The following is a 25,399-nucleotide window of genomic DNA, read 5'->3' on the forward strand; positions in this document are numbered from 1 at the left end:
AGGCTAAAGTTGTTATCATTTTTTTAGAAGTTACATTAAAGTTTTCAACCTCTAGTGAATAACGTGCACAAACGAGAATAACCTCGAAAGGTTGAAAGAGTTAGGGGCTGTTCGGTAATGCTCCACTCCATAACTCCGCTCCGAAAGATGGCGGAGTTGCAGTTCAAATTGGCAGAGTTACAGCTTCCCCGCTCCGTAGATTTTTGGAGTGGATGATTACCGAACATGGCCTTACTATACGGTTTTCCATTTTCTTTTTGAGTAAAAGATGACATTGTTCTGGGCCCAATAAACCGTACAGGGCCGGAGAAGCCGATCCCGAAGAGGCCCACCACCCCCACAATATTTGCTCCGCCTCTCGTTCTCTCCCTCTCTCTCTCTCTCTCTAGCCTCTCCATTCCGTGTGGCGACCGAGCGAACCCTAGCCGAGATTAGACTACCATCCCCAATCTAGCGGAGGAGGACGAGGACGACGCCGACGAGATGCTGAGGGTTGCGGGGAGGAGGCTCTCGTCTTCGCTCTCCTGGCGCCCCGTGGCGACCGTCGGAGCCAGGGGCCCGCTCGCCGGCGCCGGCGGCCCTGGGAGAGACGACGACGACGGTTCGGCCTACCAGCGGCGGTTCGCCATCGAGTCCCCCTTCTTCACCGCCGCGAGAGGTATCTGCGGTCTTGCCCCCACCCCACCTCCCGCATCCTCGGCTTCGTTCTCTCCCGGATCTCCCTCGCATCCGTAGATTTCGATTGGGTTTTGAATTGGCTCGCCTGGATTTGAGTGATCCGTGATGCTAGATTGACATCGTCTTTGATTGATCTCTTAGGGTGCTGCAATTCCATTCGATCTGTGTGCCTAACTGTTGACTATTGATTTCTATGACGTCGTATGATCATTCTAGCGGATCAGATCTATGGATGCGTAGTTACGTGCGGAGCTGAGCGATTAAATACGTGCATATGTTTATCTGTTGGCTGGCTTGGTAATTTGAGTCACTTGTGCTTGCAAACACCTTCGAAAATGCCCAATGGGCTATACTTGCATAGTTCATAACGAAATGGATTGCTAACCGTGCTGAGCGATTATGTGCCTGTATGTGTTTGCTGGCTTAACAATTGAGCCACACGTTTGCTCGCAAACACCTTCAGATGAATGGGCAGTGTGCTGAATCTGTCTAGTTCATAATGAAATGGATTGCTAACGCTGCAATGCTGCGTGGGAACATAAATTGCATCGTAACAGTTAATTGACATTTTTCTACTGTACCTGCTGGCAAAGATGTTTTGTTTTACAGGACCTGCTGTCAAAGATGTTGACAAAACTTGGTCATAGAACTGTAATCATCTGATTGCTTTATAATCCAATGCCCATAGCATATTCCCATTGTTAGTAAGAACGATATCTGTACCAAACCAACGGTTTACTCAAATAGCAGTACTTGTAGTTCTATGAATTCCACATGTGAAGAGCCATTTACTACTCAACATTGTTTAGTTTGTGCAATGAAATTCTTGCTATGGTGATCTTATTCATATCATTGCCAACTTCTGCAAGTTGTTTTACCCTTTGTTCTTGCTGGAGGATTAATACAGAAGTTTTTTTGTGTGTTAGCAGTTTGCAATCTGTCATACTGTTTCTGCTGTTTATTGATGCCTAAATATGGGCTCTGCAATAGTTAACTGTTATTTAAACTATACTATTTGTAATTCTGATGCAGGCTTTTCTTCGGCTGAAACACTTGTTCCACGGAACCAAGATGCTGGGTTGGCTGAACTCCCAGCCACTGTTGCTGCACTGAAGAACCCCAACTCAAAAATCCTTTATGACCAGTACAACCATGAAAGATATCCTCCTGGAGATCCCAGCAAGCGTGCCTTTGCCTACTTTGTTCTGAGTGGTGGGAGATTCGTATATGCATCACTGCTGCGTCTCCTTGTCTTGAAGTTTGTCTTGAGCATGTCAGCAAGTAAGGATGTGCTTGCACTTGCTTCCCTTGAGGTTGATCTATCCAGCATTGAACCCGGCAGCACAGTGACTGTCAAGTGGCGTGGAAAGCCAGTCTTCATCAGGCGACGGACAGATGATGACATCAAGCTGGCCAACAGCGTGGATGTTGCATCCTTGCGCCACCCAGAGCAAGACGCTGAGCGTGTGAAGAACCCAGAGTGGCTGGTTGTTATTGGGGTCTGCACTCATCTTGGTTGCATTCCCCTTCCCAACTCTGGAGACTTTGGTGGCTGGTTCTGCCCGTGCCATGGCTCCCACTATGACATCTCTGGCAGAATCCGCAAGGGCCCTGCCCCGTACAACCTTGAGGTGCCCACCTACAGTTTCTTGGAAGATAACAAGATGCTCATAGGCTAAGAGCCTAAAACCAGTACCTACCGACATATATTCTCGACAGGAGTGAATTCCTGTTGCGCTGTTATTTTGTTTTCAATGTGGCTAGGAGTTTTTGTTTCAGGACTATCGCAACGGTGATCCACTGTTACCTACTGAAGTTCATTTGCAGTGCGAAATAATTGTTTCTCCTATGTTGCTACTGGATTGCAAGTTGTTTTATACTGATTTTCTGAGACCCTATCGGAAGGATATTGTATACCTCTTCTGGTCCTTGCTCCCTATATATTTGATAAATAAGCAAACATACTATTCTTCATCTTTTGTGTCTATAACAATGTTATTCATTCAAGTTCCCGAATGTTGTATGTGTGATCTAACTTCAGGAACTTCTATGTTGATTCTAATGATCCTCGACATTGTGATGCGCTGATGCTGCAATTGGCTGCTGACGGTATGCCTGTCGGGGAGGCAATGTAGTCTGACCGGCATGGCACACACTTTAATGAGCGTTCTATAGGTTATGTACGCCGGACTTGGCAAATCCGCCCTCGTAAGGCCTTGTTTGGAGTTTTCCCAACCTCAAAGGGATCAGGTGAGCCCCTTCCCTTCACCCAATTCCTCCGAATCCCCATCCCCTGTTGGCGCAGCTCTCTCTCTCATTCAGGACTAGAGGTAAAAGAAGGAACACAATACACTAAAGTTTCATCCGACTGTACAGACAGCCCCGTTACTATTTCAAGAGCACTAACTCATCTACAAACACACTCGTGGCCATGGCTTTGTAGTAGCACGAGTTTCATCCGGCTGTACACACAGCCTCGTTACTATTTGAAGAGCACTAACTCATCTACAAACACACTGGTGGCCATGGCTTTGTAGTGGCACAACAACGCAGTGCCCACGTTTCCTTGTACGCACGTATGCCCGCCGCCTAGCTAGCTACCCTGCATGCAATCCATTAGCCCGGCCACGCGCTACGCGCACGACGTGGCCATCTTCACCAGTCACTGCTAACAACCAGCTAACTAACTCACACGCATCAAGCAAACTTGACAGGAACACTTGCCAACGCCCTGCTCTACGTGCCAGACTCGAGTGTACACACACGCTACACACACATACACCACACTTCCGCTGCGTCCCGCATGTCCTGCGCCGCCCGATGAACTCGACCGTACCAATGCGTCCCGCGCGCATCCGACTCGCCCGACGAGCCCGACCACACCACACGTCATGGCTTATTTCAACACCCCCTAAGCCACGGCCTAGAGGAGTCCGTCGTCATCGACGTTGGCGTCAACCAGGAGAGCCTGCTCCGCCGCCGGTCCTTTCCGCAGCTGCGGGCACTCGCGCCGAAAGTGCCCGTGCTCCCCGCATTTGTAGCAGCGTGCACGGTGCTTCCCTCCGTTGCCCGACGATGTGCTCGCTGCGCCGTCGTTGCCGTGGTCGTCGAAGTCGCGTCCGCCTTGCCGTCGCTCCCGAGCCGCCCATTGTGCCGCCGTCATCATCAGCTGACAGTCCGCGCGCTCGCCGCCGACCCGTGCGCGCCGCCGCGTCCTCTCCTCGAACGCCTTGAGCCGCCCGAGCGCCTCCTTGAACGCAATCTCCTCCATGTTGCAGAATTGCTCGATTCCGGCCACCGCGGCATACAGGCAGTCCGGCACGGTGTTGAGCAACTTCTTCACCATGGCGCTGTCGTCGAGCGTCGACCCGAGCATCGCGTACCTCGCCGCCATGCCGCTGACCTTCCCGGCGTAGTCGTCCAGCTCGTCGCCGTCGTCCATCCGCAGGCGATCGAACTCGTCGCGCAACGTCCCGAGCCTCACCGCTCGCACCCGATCGGCGCCGACGAAGCGAACCCGGAGGGAGTCCCATACCTCCTTCGCGGTTGGCTTCGTCGCCACATGCATCAGCAAGTCCTCCGGCAGTGCGCCCAGCATCGCCGCCCGCGTCGTCTTGCTCTTCCCGGCGTTGACCGCCTTGCCCTCTGTCGGAGCCACCACACTCCACAGCCCATGGGCGTCAAGGATAGCCTCCGCCTTGATCGCCCAGGCGATGTAGTTCGTCGTCGTCAGCGGCGGCAGCTGCAATGCCATCGCCCCACCACCACCACCGTGAGGAACGAGCGCCATGGCCGCCGACAGGATCGCACCGGAGCTCTGTATACCAAATGTTGGCGCAACTCTCTCTCTCTCACTCAGAACTAGAGGTAGAAGAAGGAACACAATACATTGGAGTTTCACCCGACTGTACATCCCCATCAATCCTTCACCAAGAATACTCGCTCGGCAGCAACATTACGCTCGGGAAGAGAATACACGAGGTGAGGGAGCCGTAAGAGTCTTAAACTTACAGATGGCCAAGGCACCCCAATCTATACCTAATACTCCCTCCATTCCCTTATACAAGGCCACAAACTCAGATTATAGGTACCTGTTGGGGAACGCAGTAATTTCAAAAAAATTCCTACGTACACACAAGATCATGGTGATGCATAGCAACGAGAGGGGAGAGTGTTGTCTACGTACCCTCATAGACCGTAAGCGGAAGCGTTATGACAACGCGGTTGATGTACTCGTACGTCTTCACGAACGATCGATCCTAGTACCGAATGTACGGCACCTTCGCGATCTGCAAACGTTCGGCCCGGTGATGTCCCATGAACTCATGATCCAGCAAAGTGTCGAGGGAGAGCTTCGTCAGCACGACGACGTGATGGCGGAGATGATGATCTACCGAAACAGGGCTTCGCCTAAGCACCGCTACGATATGACCGAGGTGGATTATGGTGGAGGGGAGCACCACACACGGCTGGAAACAATTAACTTGTGTGTCTATGGGGTGCCCCTTGGCCACGTATATAAATGATGGACGGAGGAGGAGGCCGGCCCTCATAGGGCGCGCCCAAAGTGTGGAGTCCTACTAGGACTCCCTAGTCCTTGTAGGATTCCACCTCCCACATGGAATAGGAAAAAGAGAAGGGAGAAGGAGAAGGAAGGGGGCGCCCCCTTTCCCTAGTCCAATTCGGACCAGTCCATGGGGAAGGGGCGCGACCACCCTTGATGCCTTTCCCTCCTTTCCCGTATGGCCCATTAAGGCCCAATACGAATTCCCGTAACACTTCGGTACTCCGAAAAATACCCGACTCACTCAGAACCTTTCCGATGTCCGAATATAGCCTTCCAATATATCGATCTTTACGTCTCGACCATTTCGAGACCCCTCGTCATGTCCCCGATCTCATCCGGGACTCCGAACAAACTTAGGTACATCAAAACACATAAACTCATAATACCGATCGTCACCGAACGTTAAGCGTGCGGACCCTACGGGTTCGAGAACTATGTAGACATGACCGAGACACGTCTCCGGTCAATAACCAATAGTGGAACCTGGATGTTCATATTGGCTCCCACATATTCTACGAAGATCTTTATCGGTCAAACCACATAACGACATACGTTGTTCCCTTTGTCATCGGTATGTTACTTGCCCGAGATTCGATCGTCGGTATCCTCATACCTAGTTCAATCTTGTTACCGGCAAGTCTCTTTACTTGTTCCGTAATGCATCATCCCGCAACTAACTCATTAGTCACAATACTTGCAAGGCTTAGAGTGATGTGCATTACCGAGAGGGCCCAGAGATACCTCTTCGATACACGGAGTGACAAATCCTAATCTTGATCTATGCCAACTCAACAAACACCATCGGAGACACCTGTAGAGCATCTTTATAATCATCCAGTTAAGTTGTGACGTCTGATAGCACACAAGGTGTTCCTTCGGTATTCGGGAGTTGCATAACCTCATAGTCATAGGAACATGTATAAGTCATGAAGAAAGCAATAGCAATGAAACTGTAACGATCATCGTGCTAAGCTAACGGATGGGTCAAGTCAATCACATCATTCTCTAATGATGTGATCCCGCTTATAAAATGACAACTCTTTGTCCATGGCTAGGAAACTTAGCCATCTTTGATTTACGAGCTAGTCAAGTAGAGGCATACTAGTGACACTCTGTTTGTCTATGTATTCACACATGTACTAAGTTTCTAGTTAATACAATTCTAGCATGAATAATAAACATTTATCATGATATAAGGAAATATAAATAACAACTTTATTATTGCCTCTAGGGCATATTTCCTTCAGTCTCCCACTTGCACTAGAGTCAATAATCTAGTTCACATCGTCATGTGATTTAACACTAATAGTTCACATCTTTATGTGATTATTTCACATCTCCATGTGACTAACACCCAAAGGGTTTACTAGAGTCGATAATCTAGTTAACATCGCTATGTGATAAACACCTAAAGAGTGATCATGTTTTGCTTGTGAGAGAAATTTAGTCAACGGGTCTGCCACATTCAGAGCCGTATGTATTTTGCAATTTTTCTATTTCTACAATGCTTTGCATGGAGCTACTCTAGCTAATTGCACCCACTTTCAATATGTATCTAGATCGAGACTTAGAGTCATCCAGACCAGTTTCAAAGCTTGCATCGACGTAACTCTTTAAGACGAACTCTTTGTCACCTCCATAACCGAGAAACATTTCCTTATTCCACTCATGATATTTTTGACCGCTGTCTAGTGATCCACTCCTGGATCACTATTGTACCATCTTGCCAAACTTATGGTGAGGTACACAATAGGTCTGGTACACACCATAGCATACTTTGTAGAACCTATGACTGAGGCATAGGGAATGACTTTTCATTCTCTTTCTTTTTTCTACCGTGGTCGGGTTTTGAGTCTTTACTCAACTTCACACCTTTCAACACAGGCAAGAACTCCTTCTTTGACTGTTCCATTTTGAACTACTTCAAAATCTTGTCAAGGTATGTACTCATTGAAAATATATCAAGCATCTTGATCTATCTCTATAGATCTTGATGCTTAATATGTAAGTAGCTTCACTGAGGTCTTTCTTTGAAAAACTCCTTTCAAACATTCCTTTATGCTTTCCAGGAAATTCTACAGTATTTTCGATCAACAATATGTCATTCACATATACTTATCAGAAATGCTGTAGTGCTCCCACTCACTTTCTTGTAAATACAGGCTTCACCGCAAGTCTGTATAAAATTATATGCTTTGATCACTTTATCAAAGCATATATTCCAACTCCGACATGCTTGCACCAGTCCATAGATGGATCGCTGGAGCTTGCTCACTTTGTTAGCACCTTTAGGATTAACAAAACCTTCTGGTTGCATCATATACAACTCTTCTTTAAGAAATCCATTAAGGAATGCAGTTTTTGTTGGGGAACGTAGTAATTTCAAAAAAATTCCTACGCACACGCAGGATCATGGTGATGCATAGCAACGAGAGGGGAGAGTGTTGTCTACGTACCCTCGTAGACCGTTCGCGAAAGCGTTATATCAACGCGGTTGATGTAGTCGTACGTCTTCAGGATCCGACTGACCCAAGTACCGAAAGCATGGCACCTCCGAGTTCTGCACACGTTCGGCTCGGTGACGTCCTCGCCTTCTCGATCCAGCAAGAGGGGTGAAGTATTAGATGAGTTCCGGTAGCACGACGGCGTGGTGACGGTGTTGGTGAAGAACAATCTCCGCAGGGCTTCGCCTAAGCACTACGAAAACTATGACGGAGGATAAACTAGAGGGGACGGGGTTGTCGGCACACGGCTTGGTGTTTCTTGATGTGTCTTGGGTGCTAGCCCTACCCCTCTATTTATATGTTGAGCCTTGGGGTCGAAACTTGGAGTAAAAGCCTCCACAAATTCGGTTTCACCCGAAAGGCAAGAATCCTTCTCGGACTCCAGGGCCAGACGCCAGGGTTCCCGGCGTCTGGACCCAGACGCCAGGGACCCTGGCGTCTGGCCCCTGTACTCCGCAAAACTTCCTTTTGCGCTTTCCAAAAACCTTGTGGGATTTCCCCTTTGGCCCAAATAAAGTGTTCTCGTACCCAAACATTTCGGTAAACATCCGGAACCCCTTCCGGTGAATTCTGGAACCCTTCCGGAGTCCAAACACTATTATCCCATATATCAATCCTTATCTCCGGACCATTCCGGGGTTCCTCGTCATGTCCGTGATCTTATCCGGAACTCCGAACAACATTCGGTCACCAACATACATAACTCATAGTACTATATCGTCAACGAGCGTTAAGCGTGCGGACCCTACGGGTTCGAGAACTATGTAGACATGACCGAGACACCTCTCTGGTCAATAACCAATAGCGGGACCTGGATGCCCATATTGGCTCCTACGTATTCTATGAAGATCTTTATCGGCCAGACCGCATAACAACATACGTTGTTCCCTTTGTCATCGGTATGTTACTTGCCCGATATTCGATCGTCGGTATCTCAATACCTAGTTCAATCTCGTTACCGGAAAGTCCCTTTACTCGTTCTGTAATACATCATCCCGTAACTAACTCATTAGTTGTAATGCTTGCAAGGCTTATAGTGATGTGCATTACCGAGTGGGCCCAGAGATACCTTTCCGACAATCGGAGTGACAAATCCTAATCTCGAAATACGCCAACCCAACAAGTACCTTCGGAGACACATGTAGAGCACCTTTATAATCACCCAGTTACGTTGTGACGTTTGGTGGCACACAAAGTGTTCCTCCGATAAACGGGAGTTGCATAATCTCATAGTCATAGGAACATGTATAAGTCATGAAGAAAGCAATAACAACAAACTAAACGATCAAGTGCTAAGCTAACGGAATGGGTCAAGTCAATCACATCATTCTCCTAATGATGTGATCCCGTTAATCAAATGACAACTCATGTCTATGGTTAGGAAACTTAACCATCTTTGATCAACGAGCTAGTCAAGTAGAGGCATACTAGTGACACTCTGTTTGTCTATGTATTCACACATGTATTATGTTTCCGGTTAATACAATTCTAGCATGAATAATAAACATTTATCATGAAATAAGGAAATAAATAATAATTTTATTATTGCCTCTAGGGCATATTTCCTTCAGTCTCCCACTTGCACTAGAGTCAATAATCTAGATCACATCGCCATGTGATTTATCATCAATAGTTCACATCACCATGTGATTAACACCCATAGTTCACATCGTCATGTGACCAACACCCAAAGGATTTACTAGAGTCAATAATCTAGTTCACATTGCTATGTGATTAACACCCAAAGAGTACTAAGGTGTGATCATGTTTTGCTTGTGAGAGAAGTTTAGTCAACGGGTTTGCAACATTCAGATCCGTATGTATTTTGCAAATTTCTATGTCAACAATGCTCTGCACGGAGCTACTCTAGCTAATTGCTCCCACTTTCAATATGTATCCAGATTGAGACTTAGAGTCATCTGGATCTGTGTCAAAATTTGCATCGACGTAACCCTTTATGACGAATCTTTTTGTCACTTACATAATCGAGAAACATATCCTTATTTCACTAAGGATAATTTTGACTGCTGTCCAGTGATCTACTCCTATATCACTATTGTACTCCCTTGCCAAAAACAGTGTAGGGTATACAATAGATCTGGTACACAACATGACATATGAGGGAGTCCTGGATTAGGGGGTGTCCGAATGGCCGGACTATACCTTCAGCCGGACTCCTGGACTATGAAGATACAAGATTGAAGATTTCGTCCCGTGTCCGGAAGGGACTTTCCTTGGCGTGGAAGGCAAGCTTGGCGATACAGATATATAGATCTCCTACCATTGTAACCGACTTTGTGTAACCCTAACCCTCTCCGGTGTCTATATAAACCGGAGGGTTTTAGTCCGTAGGACAACATACAGAACAACAATCATACCATAGGCTAGCTTCTAGGGTTTAGCCTCTCCGATCTCGTGGTAGATCTACTCTTGTACTACCCATATCATCAATATTAATCAAGCAGGACGTAGGGTTTTACCTCCATCAAGAGGGCCCGAACCTGGGTAAAACTTTGTGTCCCTTGCCTCCTGTTACCATCCGGCCTAGACGCACAGTTCGGGACCCCCTACCCGAGATCCGCCGGTTTTGACACCGACATTGGTGCTTTCATTGAGAGTTCCTCTGTGTCGTCGCCGTCAGGCTTGATGGCTCCTACGATCATTAATAGCGATGCAGTCCAGGGTGAGACCTTCCTCCCCAGACAGATCTTCTTCTTCGGCGGCTTCGCACTGCGGGCCAATTCACTTGGCCATCTGGAGCAGATCGAAAGCTATGCCCCTGGCCGTCAGGTCAGATTTGGAAGTTTAAACTACACGGCTGACATCCGTGGGGACTTGATCTTCGACGGATTAGAGCCACTGCCGAGCGCGCCACACTGTCACGACGAGCATGATCTAGCTCTGCCGCCGAACAGTGCCCTGGAGGCCGCACCCGCATCGGTGCCGACCCCTAATTCGGAGCCAACTGCGCCGATCGAGGATGGGTGGTTGGACGCCGCCTCGGGGGCTGCGATCCCAACGGCGATCGAGCCGAACACCAACCCCACACTCCGCGAGACTCGTGACTCCTCTCCGGACTTCGAACCCTCGGCGCCCCTGCCGATCGAATCCAATTGGGCGCCGATCATGGAGTTTACTACCGCGAACATCTTTCAGCACTCGCCTTTCGGCGATATTTTGAAAACACTAAAGTATCTCTCTTTATCAGGAGAGACCTGGCCGGACTACGGTCAGCAAGGTTGGGATACGGACGATGAAGAAATTCAAAGCCCACCCACCACCCACTTTGTAGCCACTGTCGACGATTTAACCGACATGCTCGACTTCGACTCCGAAGACATCGACGGTATGGACGCCGATGCAGGAGAGGATGAAGAACCAGCGCCTATTGGGCCTTGGAAAGCCACCTCGTCATATGACATATACATGGTGGACACCCCAAAAGAAGGAGATGGCGATGGAACAACGAAGGATGACCCCTCCAAGAAACAGCCTAAGCGCCGGCGTCAGCGGCGCCGCTCAAAATCCCGCCAAAGCAAATACGGTGTTTCCAGCACGGGAGATAATAATACTCCGGAGAGTGCCGAAGAAAACCACCTCCAACAAGATTCAGCACAGGAGGATGGAGAAGCCAGCCCTCATGAGAGAGCGGCAGACAGAGAGGTCGAGGACGATAATTGTATGCCTCCCTCCGAAGACGAGGCAAGCCTCGACGACGACGAATTCGTCGTGCCAGAGGATCCCGTCGAGCAAGAGCGTTTTCAACGCAGGCTTATGGCCACGGCAAGAAGCCTCAAGAAAAAACAGCAACATCTTAGAGCTGATCAAGATTTGCTAGTCGACAGATGGACTGAAGTCCTTGCGGTCGAAGAGCATAAACTCGAACGCCCCTCCAAGAGCTACCCAAAGCGCAGGGTGCTACCCCGATTAGAGGAGGAAGCACTTAAACCTACATCACCAACACTTGATACGGCCGATTGGCCACCTCATGGCCACGAAAGAGAGGCCTCTTGGCCCTCCACTCAAGCCGCACCCCGTACCAAGGCACGGGAAAATGCGCCAGACCTGTGAGATATGTTGGAGGACATGGTAAGGCAAACAAGATCGATCTACGGATCGCGTGGGTGCCCCATGACTCGAGACAGTAACCGTCACGCCGAACAAAAATCCGGTAGGGCCGAACACAGTAGACAAAGCTCATTGGAGCTACGTCGGGATATAGCCCAGTACGGAGGCGCCGCACACCCACTATGCTTCACAGACAAAGAAATGGATCATCAAATCCCCGAGGGTTTCAAACCCGTAAACATCGAATCATATGATGGCACAACAGATCCTGCGGTATGGATCGAGGATTATCTCCTTCATATCCACATGGCCCGCGGCGATGATCTCCACGCCGTCAAATACCTCCCACTCAAGCTTAAAGGACCAGCTCGGCATTGGCTTAACAGCTTGCCAGCAGGATCAATCGGTTGTTGGGAGGACCTGGAAGCCGCATTCCTCGACAATTTCCAGGGCACCTATGTGCGACCACCAGACGCCGATGACCTAAGCCATGTAATTCAGCAGCTAGAGGAATCGGCCAGGCAATTCTGGACACGGTTCCTAACAAAGAAAAATCAAATAGTCGACTGTCCGGACGCAGAGGCCCTAGCAGCCTTCAAGCACAATATCCGTGACGAGTGGCTTGCTCGGCACCTTGGACAAGAAAAGCCGAAATCTATGGCAGCACTCACGACACTCATGACCCGCTTTTGCGCGGGATAAGACAGCTGGCTTGCTCGTAGCAACAATATGACCAAGAACCCTGTTAATTCGGATACCAGGGACAGTAGTGGCAGGTCGCGTCGCAACAAGAAGAAGCGCTGCATTAACAGCGACAATGCTGAGGATACGACAGTTAATGCCGGATTCAGAGGCTATAAATCCAGTCAGCGGAAAAAGCCATTCAAAAGAAATCCTAGGGGCCCGTCCAGTTTGGACCGAATACTCGACCGCTTGTGCCAGATACATGGCACCCCCGAAAAGCCGGCCAATCACACCAACAGGGATTGTTGGGTGTTTAAGTAGGCAGGCAAGTTAAATGCCGAAAATAAAGACACGGGGCTGCATAGCGATGACAACGAAGAGCCCCGGCCGCCGAACAACAGTGGACAGAAGGGTTTTCCCCCACAAGTGCGGACGGTGAACATGATATACGCAACCCACATCCCCAAGAGGGAGCGGAAGCGCGCGTTAAGGGACGTATACGCGGTAGAGCCAGTCGCCCCAAAGTTCAACCCATGGTCCTCCTGCCCGATCACCTTTGATCGAAGGGACCATCCCACTAGCACCTGTCATGGCGGATTCGCTGCATTGGTTCTAGACCCAATCATTGACGGATTTCATCTCACTAGAGTCCTTATGGACGGCGGCAGCAGCCTGAACCTGCTTTACCAGGATACAGTGCGGAAAATGGGCATAGATCCCTCGAGGATTAAGCCCACCAAAACGACCTTTAAAGGCGTAATACCAGGTGTAGAGGCCAACTGTACAGGCTCAGTCACACTTGAAGTGGTCTTCGGATCTTCGGATAATTTCCGAAGCGAGGAGTTAATCTTCGACATAGTCCCATTCTGCAGTGGCTATCACGCACTGCTCGGGCAAACCGCATTCGCCAAGTTCAATGCGGTACCGCACTACGCATACCTTAAGCTCAAGATGCCAGGCCCTCGAGGAGTAATTACGGTCAATGGAAACACCGAACACTCCCTCCGAACGGAGGAGCACATGGCGGCCCTTGCAGCGGAAGTACAAAGCAGGCTCTCCAGGCAGTTCTCTAGTCCGGCCATTAAACGTCCGGACACCGTCAAGCGCGCCCGGAGTAACCTACAATAAGACCGCCTGGCATGTTCCGAGCAGGCATAGCAATGTGGCCCCAACCCCAGCCCTCGCAAAAATGCGACACCAGTGCTTCGCGTACATAACTACGCCCTAGAAATACCATGGGTACAGGGGGAGGGGCACCATCACGGCACGCCCGAAAAACGGCTTAAACCGCACCAGGGGCTGCTGATTTTTTATTTTTCTCTTACTTTCAGGACTCCATTCTTCGGAAGGCCTGTTCGGCAGTTCAATTGCCGCACAAACGATGCAAGACCCAGGGAAACAGACAAGCCATGCCGCATTATGGAACTCCCAGGTGGTCTCTATCACGAGCAGTATACCTATTTCGCATACCATTCCGCAGCCTGCCCCTGGAATAGACATGTTAAATAGTCCAACCTTTTGCTTATCACATTATTTTTTATCGTTCTGCTTTGATCGCAGCCCTTTTTAATAAACAATGCATAGCTTTTGTCTATTTTTGCATTACTCTTTTTTTACAAATATATGTTCCTTAACGACATGTTGCACCCGTACACTTTGGTACGGCCAAAATACGCCAGGGGCTTTAGTACCCCTCAATATGGTGTGAGAAGTCCGAACACTTTAACAAGTGCGGCACCCCGAACTTATAGCATTATATGCATCGGCTCCGAATCATGTCTTGGGTCAATAGTTGGGTTTGCCCGGCTCCTATGTTTTGGTGCCTTACATTCCGCTATATCGGCTAAGGTAGCACTAGGAGAACTACTGCGATTGTGCCCCAGTTGAGCTGGGTCGAGCACCTCAGTAGAGAAAGCTAAAACTGATTGTCATGATGAAGCAAGAGCTGGTCGCTGTTCGAGAGGTTTTTCGAGTCCCTAAAGACTTATGCTGCTTAGAGCGAGGAGTCGGCTCTGTCTGGCCAAGGCGTGGATAACGCCCCGAACTCGGTCTTCCGAATACCAGGGGCTTCGCCGAAATTTAAAATTATAGAATTCTATGGCTAAGTGAGAGTGTTCACGCATTATAGTCCGATTGCCTTATTCGTTGTGCTGAGCGCCTCCCTCGAAGGACCCAAGCATGGGAAAAAGAGCGCTCAGGTTTATCCCCGAACACCCCAGCACTAGCGGCACGGGGGCAGAAGCCGACGACTCGCCATCTCTCAGAATTGATAAACAGCCGCACAGAAGGTAATATTTTAAATTCCAACAGCATTGCTTAGCGCATATGAACAAGTTTTCAGCGCACAGGACAAAACGAGCGAGTTTTACTCAAAAATTACATCCCTGGAACATTCATCCGCCATAAGGCAGGCACCCTTCAGAACATCCTTATAATAATTCTCGGGCTTGCGATGCTCTTTCCCCGGCGGTGGCCCGTCCTTCACAAGCTTCTCAGCATCCAGCTTGCCCCAGTGCACCTTAGCACAGGCAAGGGCCCTACGGGCACCTTCAATGCAGACAGAGCGCTTGATGACTTCGAGCCTTGGACAGGCCCCCACCAGCCGCCGCACCAGCCCGAAATAGCTCCCAGGCAGAGCCTCTCCAGGCCACAGCCGAACTATGAGGCCCTTCATGGCCTGTTCGGCCGCCTTGTGGAGCTCGACCAGTTGCTTCAGCTGGTCGCTCAGGGGCACGGGGTGTCCGTCCTTAGCATACTGAGACCAGAACACCTTCTCTATCGAGCTGCCCTCCTCGGCTTGATAGAATGCGGCGGCATTAGACACGCTACGGGGAAGATCTGCGAACGCTCCTGGAGAGCTCCGGATTCGGGTAAGTAACAAGTAACTCACGTTTATGTGTTTGCTTTGCATAAAGAATGCCTTACCCGCCGCTATCTTTTTCACCGCATCCAACTCCTGGAGGGTCTTCTGGGATTCGGCCTTGGCAGACTTGGCATTTTCAATAGCCGCCGCGAGCTCGGACGCTCGCGTCTTTGAGTCAAGCTCCAAACTCTCATGTTTTTTCATGAGAACCTGGAGCTCTTGATGCACCTTGCCAACCTGGGCCTCATACTTCTCCCGCTCGGTGCGCTCCGTGGCCGCCCTCTTCTCGGCCTCGACCAGCGCTTGCTTAAGGGTCGCCACCTCAGACGTGGCCCCTACAATAGCCACGATAATCCTGTCATTTTTTGCAATTGCACCTTTTTTTTATATATTTAAACAAGGTATTTCTTACCTTCCTTGTCCTCGAGCTGCTTCTTGGCACGCCCGAGCTCTTGCTCGGACTGCTCGAGGTTCTGCTTTAGCGTGTCCACTTCCGCAGTCAGTACGGCGGACATCAGCAGAGAAGCCTGCATACGCATATTGACTCTTTTTTGTTAGACTCCTGCGAATTTAATTTGATCCTCTATTCGGCTTTTCTTCCCAAACGCCAAACAGAGCATCAGGGGCTACTGTCTATGCGGTAATATTATTTACACATTCTTTACTTACCTCAAAGCCTGTTAAAAGGCTAGCACAAGCTTCAGTCAGTCCGCTCTTGGCGGACTGAACCTTCTAGACCACCGCACTCATAATAGTGCGGTGCTCCTCGTCGATGGAGGCGCCTTTGAGCACCTCCAACAGATTGTCCGGTGCCTCCGGTTGGACGGGGGTCACCGGCACGGTGGGCTTGCTCCTCTTGGAAGGAGGTCGCCCGCCGGACTCTGGAACCTTTGAAGGTTCCGGAGCGGTGTCCGGCCTAGAGCTGGACTTGGAGCCCTGGGGGGTTTTATTCCCTTTACTCCTGGAGTCCGGGAGGTCGCCTTGCGGCGCCTCCAGGACCACCTCCTCCTGGCTTGGAACCTGTTGGGCCAACACTTCGGCGTCGTCCGTAGGGCGGGGGGAGGAAGCCGTCAGAAGCGAATTCACATCCGACGAGTCCAGTGAACCGCTCGACGACGCATCGAGCTGGTCTTTGGGTGGGCTGCACAAACATATTCGACATAAGGGAAAGCTGTGCAATAAAGGAATGTTATGAATTACTCTGGTATCCGGATACTTACAATTTCGCCAGGGGCTTGGCCCTGAGCGGCCACTCCTCTCCGCCGTCGTCGGCGTCGGTGGAGTAGTCCGGAGGAAGGGTTTTCCCCTTCTTGGACCCTTCGGCCTCCTCTGTAAGGGTGGCCTTCCTTTTCTTCTCTCCCCCCGCTGGAGGGGGAGAGGTCTCTTCTTCCTCCTCCTCGTCTTCACGGGAGGACAGCGCCTTGGAGCCGTTGGATGATGAACCCGACACCTCCTGGCGCCGGGCACTTTTTCGAGTCCCCGTGGCCCTCTTCGTGGCCTTCTTCTCCGGCACCACATAGGGTGCCGGAACCAGCAACTTTGCCAAGCGGGCATCGGCTGGGTCTTCGGGCAAAGGAGCCGGACAATGGATCTGTCCGGACTTCGCCTACCAAACCTGTCAGAGGTAAGGGAGCTTAGATCCCGCATAGAGTTAAACTATGAAAAACTAATACCCTGTAAAAGGCACAAACAACTTACCGCGCTGGCGTGATGCTGCGTGCTGAATCCGCGATCCTTGGTAGCAGATGCGAGAGCCTCGGCACCCTTGAAAAGCACCTTCCAGACATCTTTGTACGTCGTGTCGAAGAGCCTGCTCAGAGTTCGGTGCTGCGCCGGGTTGAACTCCCACAGATTGAAGGCCCGTTGTTGACACGGGAGGATCCGGCGGATGAACATGACCTGGACTACGTTGACAAGCTTGAGCTGCTTGTCCACCAGGGTTTGGATGCATGTTTGCAGTCCAGTCACCTCTCCTTTGCTGCCCCACGACAGGCCCGTCTCTTTCCAGGACGTGAGCCGCGTTGGGGGTCCGGATCGGAACTCGGGGGCTGCGACCCACTCAGGGTCGCGCGGCTCGGTGATGTAAAACCACCCCGATTGCCACCCCTTCAGGGTCTCCACAAAGGATCCCTCGAGCCATAAGACGTTGGGCATCTTGCCCACCATGGCGCCTCCGCACTCCGACTGGTTGCCGCGCACCACCTTCGGCTTGACATTAAAAGTCTTGACCCATAGGCCGAAATGGGGGTGGATGCAGAGGAAAGCCTCGCACACGACGATAAACGCCGAGATGTTGAGGATAAAGTTCGGGGCCAGATCATGGAAATCCAGGCCGTAGTAGAACATGAGTCCCCGGACGAATGGGTGGATAGGAAAGCCCAGTCCACGGAGGAAGTGGGGAAGGAACACTACCCTCTCATGGGGCCTTGGGGTGGGGAGGAGCTGCCCCTCTTCGGGAAGCCGGTGCGCGATGTCGTTAGACAAGTATCCGGCCTTCCTCAGTTTTTTGATGTGTCCCTCCGTGACGGAGGAGACCATCCACTTGCCTCCCGCTCCGGACATGGCTGGAGAAGGTTGAGGTGGGGAGTGCGGATTTTGGCGCTGGAGCTCGAGTGCGCGAAAATGGATAGGCAAAGGAGGAAGAAGGCGTAGGTGAAAAGGTGGATCCTTATCCCCTTATATGGGTGGACGCAACTACGTGTCCCCACCAGCGTGGTAAAACTCGCTTATCTCCAAGCGCCGTAATCAATGGCGCGGTTGGGTTACCCATGCCCGTATTGATGATAATCCTGGAATAAGGGGACACGATCTCTGCTTTAACAAGACGGGCCAAGGAAACCGCCTCGCGTGACACGCTGAGGTGGGATAATAAAATGATTTGAATAAAGGCTTGGCCGTGGTGCGTCGCACTATGGAATACGTCAGCAGATTAGATTTGTGTAAATATTATTCTCTCTATGACAATATGTGGAAACTTATTTTGCAGAGCCGGACACTATCTTTGTGTTCAAAATCTTCTATGAAGTACTTGGAGGAGGAACCCGCCTTGCAATGCCGAAGACAATCTGCGTGCCGGACTCATCATCATTGAAGCCTGGTTCAGGGGCTATTGAGGGAGTCCTGGATTAGGGGGTGTCCGGATGGCCGGACTATACCTTCAGCCGGACTCCTGGACTATGAAGATACAAGATTGAAGACTTCGTCCCGTGTCCGGAAGGGACTTTCCTTGGCGTGGAAGGCAAGCTTGGCGATACGGATATATAGATCTCCTACCATTGTAACCGACTTTGTGTAACCCTAACCCTCTCCGATGTCTATATAAACCGGAGGGTTTTAGTCCGTAGGACAACATACAGAACAACAATCATACCATAGGCTAGCTTCTAGGGTTTAGCCTCTCCGATCTTGTGGTAGATCTACTCTTGTACTACCCATATCATCAATATTAATCAAGCAGGACGTAGGGTTTTACCTCCATCAAGAGGGCCCGAACCTGGGTAAAACTTTGTGTCCCTTGCCTCCTGTTACCATCCGGCCTAGACGCACAGTTCGGGACCCCCTACCCGAGATCCGCCGGTTTTGACACCGACAACATATTTTATAGAACCTATGGCCAATGCATAGGGAATGACTTTCATTCTCTTTCTATCTTCTGCCGTGGTCGGGCTTTGAGTTTTACTCAGTTGCACACCTTGTAACACAGGCAAGAACTCTTTCTTTGACTTGTTCCATTTTGAACTACTTCAAAATCTTGTCAAGGTATGTACTCATTGAAAAACTTATCAAGCGTCTTGATCTATATCTACAGATCTTGATGCTCAATGTGTAAGAAGCTTCACCGAGGTCTTTCTTTGAAAAACTCCTTTCAAACACTCCTTTATGCTTTGCAGAATAATTCTACATTATCTCCGATCAACAATATGTCATTCACATATACTTATCAGAAATGCTGTAGTGCTCTCACTCACTTTCTTGTAAATACAGGCTTCACCGTAAGTCTGTATAAAACTATATGCTTTGATCAACTTATCAAAGCATATATTCCAACTCCGAGATACTTGCACTAGTCCATAGATGGATCGCTGGAGCTTGCATATTTTGTTAGCACCTTTAGGATTGACAAAACCTTCTGGTTGCATCATATACAACTCTTCTTTAATAAATCCATTAAGGAATGCAATTTTGTTTATCCATTTGCCAGATTTCATAAAATGCGGCAATTGCTAACATGATTCGGACAGACTTAAGCATAGATACGAGTGAGAAACTCTCAACGTAGTCAACACCTTGAACTTGTTGAAAACCTTTTGCGACAATTCTAGCTTTGTAGATAGTAACACTACTATCAGCGTTTTGAAGATCCATTTAATCTCAATGGCTCGCCGATCAATGGGCAAGTCAATCAAATTCCATACTTTGTTCTCATACATGGATCTCATCTCAGATTTCATGGCCTCAAGCCATTTCGCGGAATCTGGGCTCATCATCGCTTCCTCATAGTTTGTAGCTTCATCATGGTCAAGTAACATGACCTCCAGAACAAGATTACCGTACCATGCTGGTGCGAATCTCACTTTGGTTTACCTACGAGGTTCGGTAGTAACTTGATCTGAAGTTACATGATCATCATCATTAGCTTCCTCACTAATTGGTGTAGTAGTCACAGGAACAGATTTCTGTGATGAACTACTTTCCAATAAGGGAGCAGGTACAGTTACCTCATCAAGTTCTACTTTCCTCCCACTCACTTTTTTTGAGAGAAACTCCTTCTCTAGAAAGGATCCATTCTCAGCAATGAATAACTTGCCTTCGGATCTATGATAGAAGGTGTACCCAACATTTTCTTTTGGGTATCCCATGAAGACACACTTCTCTGATTTGGGTTTGAGCTTATCAGGTTGAAACTTTTTCACATAAGCATTGCAACCTCAAACTTTAAGAAACGATAGCTTAGGTTTCTTGCCAAACCATAGTTCATATGGTGTCGTCTCAACGGATTTAGATGGTGCCCTATTTAACGTGAATGTAGCTGTCTCTAATGCATAACCCCAAAACGATAGTGGTAAATCGGTAAGAGACATCATAGATCACACCATATCTAATAAAGTACGGTTACGGCGTTCGGACACACCATTACACTGTGGTGTTCCAGGTGGCGTGAGTAGTGAAACTATTTCACATTGTTTTAACTGAAGCCAAACTCGTAACTCAAATATTTTACTTCTGCAATCATATCGTAGAAACTTCTATTTTTGTTACGATGATTCTCCACTTCACTCTGAAATTCTTTGAACTTTTCAAATGTTTCAGACTTGTGTTTCATCAATTAGATATACTCATATCTGCTCAAATCATCTGTGAAGATCAGAAAAATAATGATACCTGCCGCGAGCCTCAATATTCATCGGACCACATACATCAGTATGTATGATTTCCAACAAATCTATTGCTCGCTCCATTGTTCCGGAGAACGGAGTCTTAGTCATCTTGCCCATGAGGCATGGTTCGCAAGCATCAACTGATTCATAATCAAGTGATTCCAAAAGCCCATCAGCATGGATTTTCTTCATGCGCTTTACACCAATATGACCTAAAAGGCAATGCCACAAATAAGTTGCACTATCATTATTAACTTTGCATCTTCTGGCTTCAATATTATGAAAATGTGTATCACCACGATCGAGATCCAACAAACCATTTTCATTGGGTGTATGACCATAGAAGGTTTTATTCATGTAAACAGAACAACAATTATTCTCTAACTTACATGAATAACTGTATTGCAATAAACATGATCCAATCATATTCATGCTCAACGCAAACACTAAATAACATTTATTTTAGGTTTAACACTAATCCCGAAAGTATAGGGAGTGTGCGATGATGATCATATCAATTTTGGAACCATTTCCAATACACATCGTCACTTCACCCTTAACCAGTCTCTGTTCATTCTGCAACTCCCGTTTCGAGTTACTATTCTTAGTAACTGAACTAGTATCAAATATCAAGGGGTTGCTATAAACACTAGTAAAGTACACATCAATAACATGTATATCAAATATACCTATGTTCACTTTGCCATCCTTCTTATCCGCCAATTACTTGGGTAGTTCCGCTTCCAGTGACCAGTCCCTTTGCAGTAGAAGCACTTAGTTTCAGGCTTAGGTCCAGACTTGGGTTTTTTCACTTGAGCAGCAACTTGCTTGCCATTATTCTTGAAGTTCCCATTTCTTCCCTTTGTCCCTTTATGCTTTAGTTCCAGGCTTGGGTCTAGCTTTGAGCTTCTTCATGGGAGTGGCAACTTGCTTGCCTTTCTTCTTTGAAGTTCCTCTTTCTTTCCCTTTGCCATTTTCTTGAAACTAGTGGTCTTGTTAACCATAAACACTTGATGCTATTTCTTGATTTCTACCTTCACCGATTTCAGCATCGCAAAGAGCTTGGGAATTACTTTCGTCATCCCTTTCATATTATAGTTCATCACTAAGTTCTAGTAACTTGGTGATAGTGACTAGAGAACTTTATCAATTACTATCTTATCTGGAAGATTAACTCCCACTTGATTCAAGCAATTGTAGTACCCAGACAATCTGAGCACATGCTCACTGGTTGAGCTATTCTCCTCCACCTTGTAGGCAAAGTACTGTCAGAGGTCTCATACCTCTCGACACGGGCATGAGTATGAAATACCAATTTCAACTCTTAGAACATCTTAAATGTTTCGTGGCATTCAAAACGTTTTTTTGAAGTCCCGATTCTAAACCGTAAAGCATGGTGCACTAAACTATTAAGTAGTCATCATATCGAGCTTTGTCAAACGTTCATAACGTGTGCATCTGCTCCTGCAATAGGTCTGTCACCTAGCGATGCATCAAGGACATAATTCTTCTGTGCAGCAATGAGGATAATCCTTAGATCACGGGCCTAGTCCGCATCATTGCTACTATCATCTTTCAACTTATTTTTCTCTAGGAACATACCAAAAAATAAACGGGGAGCTACATCGCAAGCTATTGATCTACAACATAGATATGCAAATACTATTATGACTAAGTTCATGATAAATTAAAGTTCAATTAATCATATTATTTAAGAACTCCCACTTAGATAGACATCCCTCTAGTCATCTAAATGATCACGTGATCCAAATCAACTAAACCATGTCCGATCATCACGTGAGATGGAGTAGTTTTCAATGGTGAACATCACTATGTTGATCATATCTACTATATGATTCACGCTCGACCTTTCGGTCTCCAGTGTTCCGAGGCCACATCTGCATATGCTAGGCTCGTCAAGTTTAACCCGAGTATTCCACGTGTGCAAAACTGGCTTGCACCCGTTGTATGTGAACATAGAGCTTATCACACCCGATCATCACGTGGTGCCTCGGCATGACGAACTGTCGCAACGGTGCATACTCAAGGAGAACCCTTATACCTTGAAATTTAGTGAGAGATCATCTTATAATGCTACCGTCGAACTAAGCAAAATAAGATACATAAAGGATAAACATCACATGCAATCAAAATATGTGACAGGATATGGCCATCATCATCTTGTGCCTTTGATCTCCATCTCCAAAACACCGTCATGATCTCTATCGTCACCGGCATGACACCATGATCTCCATCATCTTGATCTCTATCAATGTGTCATCACATGGTCGTCTCACCAACTATTTCTTTTGCAACTATTTCTATCGCATAGCGATAAAGTAAAGCAATTATATGGCGCTTGCATCTTATGCAATAAAGAGATAACCATAAGGCTCCTGCCAGTTGCCGATAACTTCAACAAAACATGATCATCTCATACAACAATTTATATCTCATCACGTCTTGACCATATCACATCACAACATACCCTGCAAAAACAAGTTAGACGTCCTCTACTTTGTTGTTGCAAGTTTTACGTGGCTGCTACGGGCTGAGCAAGAACCGTTCTTACCTACGCATCAAAAACCACAATGCGATATAGTGATTGCTTTTTGATCTTCAGAAAGAACCCTGTTCATTGAATCCAATTCAACTAAAGTTGGAGAAACATACACCCACTAGCCACCTATGTGCGAAGCACGTTGGTAGAACCAGTCTCGCGTAAGCATACGCGTAATGTTGGCCTGAGCCACTACATCCAACAATACCACCGAATCAAGAATCAACTAGTGACGGCAAGCAGTACGTATATACCCATGCCCACAACTCCTTTGTGTTCTACTCGTGCATATAACATCTACGCATAGACCTGGCTCGGATGCCACTGTTGGGGAACGCAGTAATTTCATAAAATTACCTACGCACACGCAAGATCATGGTGATGCATAACAACAAGAGGGGAGAGTGTTTTCTACGTACCCTCGTAGACCGTAAGCAGAAGCATTATGACAACGCGGTTGATGTAGTCGTACGTCTTCACGATCGACCAATCCTAGTACGGAAAGTACAACACCTCCGCGATCTACACACGTTTGGCTCAGTGAAGTCCCACAAACTCACGATCCAGCAAAGTGTCGAGGGAGAGCTTCGTCAGCACGACGGCGTGATGGCGGTGATGATGATGTTACCGGAACAGGGCTTCACCTAAGCACGGCTACAATATGACCGACGTGGATTATGGTGGAGGGGGGCACCGCACACGGCTGTAAAAAACAACGTGTGTGTCTATGGGGTGCCCCTTGGCCACGTATATAAAGGATGGAGGGAGGAGGAGGCCGGCCATCATAGGGCGTGCCCAAAGTGTGGAGTCCTACTAGGACTCCCTAGTCCTAGTAGGATTCCACCTCCCACATGGAATAGGAAAAAGGGAAGGGAGAAGGAGAAGGAAGGAAGGAGGCGCCTCCTTTCCCTAGTCCAATTCGGACCAGTCCATGGGGAAGGGGCACATCCACCCTTGAGGCCTTTATCTCCTTTCCCGTATGGCCCATTAAGGCCCAATACAAATTCCCATAACTCTCCAGTACTCCGAAAAATACCCGAATCACTTGGAACCTTTACGATGTCTGAATATAGCCTTCCAATATATCGATCTTTATGCCTCGACCATTTCGAGACTCCTCGTCATGTCCCCGATCTCATCCGAGACTCTGAACAAATTTCGGTACATCAAAACACATAAACTCATAATACCGATCATCACCAAACGTTAAGCGTGCGGACCCTACGGGTTCGAGAACTATGTAGACATAACCGAGACACGCCTCCGGTCAATAACCAATAGCGGAACCTGCATGTTCATATTGGCTCCCACATATTCTACGAAGATCTTTATTGGTCAAACCGCATAACGATATACGTTGTTCCCTTTGTCATCGGTATGTTACTTGCCCGGGATTCGATCGTCGGTATCCTCATACCTAGTTCAATCTCGTTACCGTCAAGTCTCTTTACTCGTTCCGTAATGCATCATCCCGCAACTAACTCATTAGTCACAATGCTTGCAAGGCTTAGAGTGATGTGCATTACCGAGAGGGCCCAGAGACACCTCTCCGATACACGGAGTGACAAATCCTAATCTTGATCTATTCCAACTCAACAAACACCATCGGACACACCTGTAGAGCATCTTTATAATCACCCAATTATGTTGTGACGTTTGATAGCACACAAAGTGTTTCTCCGATATTTGGGAGTTGCATAATCTCATAGTCTGAGGAACATGTATAAGTCATGAAGAAAGCAGTAGCAATGAAACTGTAACGATCATCGTGCTAAGCTAATGGATGGGTCAAGTCAATCACATCATTCTCCAATGATGTGATCCCGCTTATCAAATTACAACTCTTCGTCCATGGCTAGGAAACTTAACCATCTTTGATTTATGAGCTAGTCAAGTAGAGGCATACTAGTGACACTCTGTTTGTCTATGTATTCACACATGTACTAAGTTTCTAGTTAATACAATTCTAGCATGAATAATAAATATTTATCATGATATAAGGAAATATAAATAACAACTTTATTATTGCCTCTAGGGCATATTTCCTTCAGTACCAAGGTAAAATTTAATGACTGCTTTGCAAGCTAATTTTTCTTT

General features: G+C 47.9%; 1 protein-coding gene across 1 annotated transcript; it reads left to right on the plus strand.

Moving 5' to 3' along the window:
* Window positions 1-348: 348 nt before the first annotated feature.
* Window positions 349-2,652, plus strand: LOC125537942 (cytochrome b-c1 complex subunit Rieske, mitochondrial). Its single transcript, XM_048701257.2, has 2 exons — window positions 349-658; window positions 1,711-2,652. The coding sequence occupies exons 1-2, from the start codon at window positions 484-486 to the stop codon at window positions 2,355-2,357; spliced, it is 822 nt and encodes a 273-aa protein (XP_048557214.1). The 5' UTR covers window positions 349-483; the 3' UTR covers window positions 2,358-2,652.
* The last annotated feature ends 22,747 nt before the right edge of the window (window positions 2,653-25,399 follow it).

This window comes from Triticum urartu, chromosome 2A (assembly GCF_056163025.1).
Source record: "Triticum urartu cultivar PI428250 chromosome 2A, HENAU_Tu73, whole genome shotgun sequence".
NCBI lineage: Eukaryota > Viridiplantae > Streptophyta > Magnoliopsida > Poales > Poaceae > Triticum > Triticum urartu.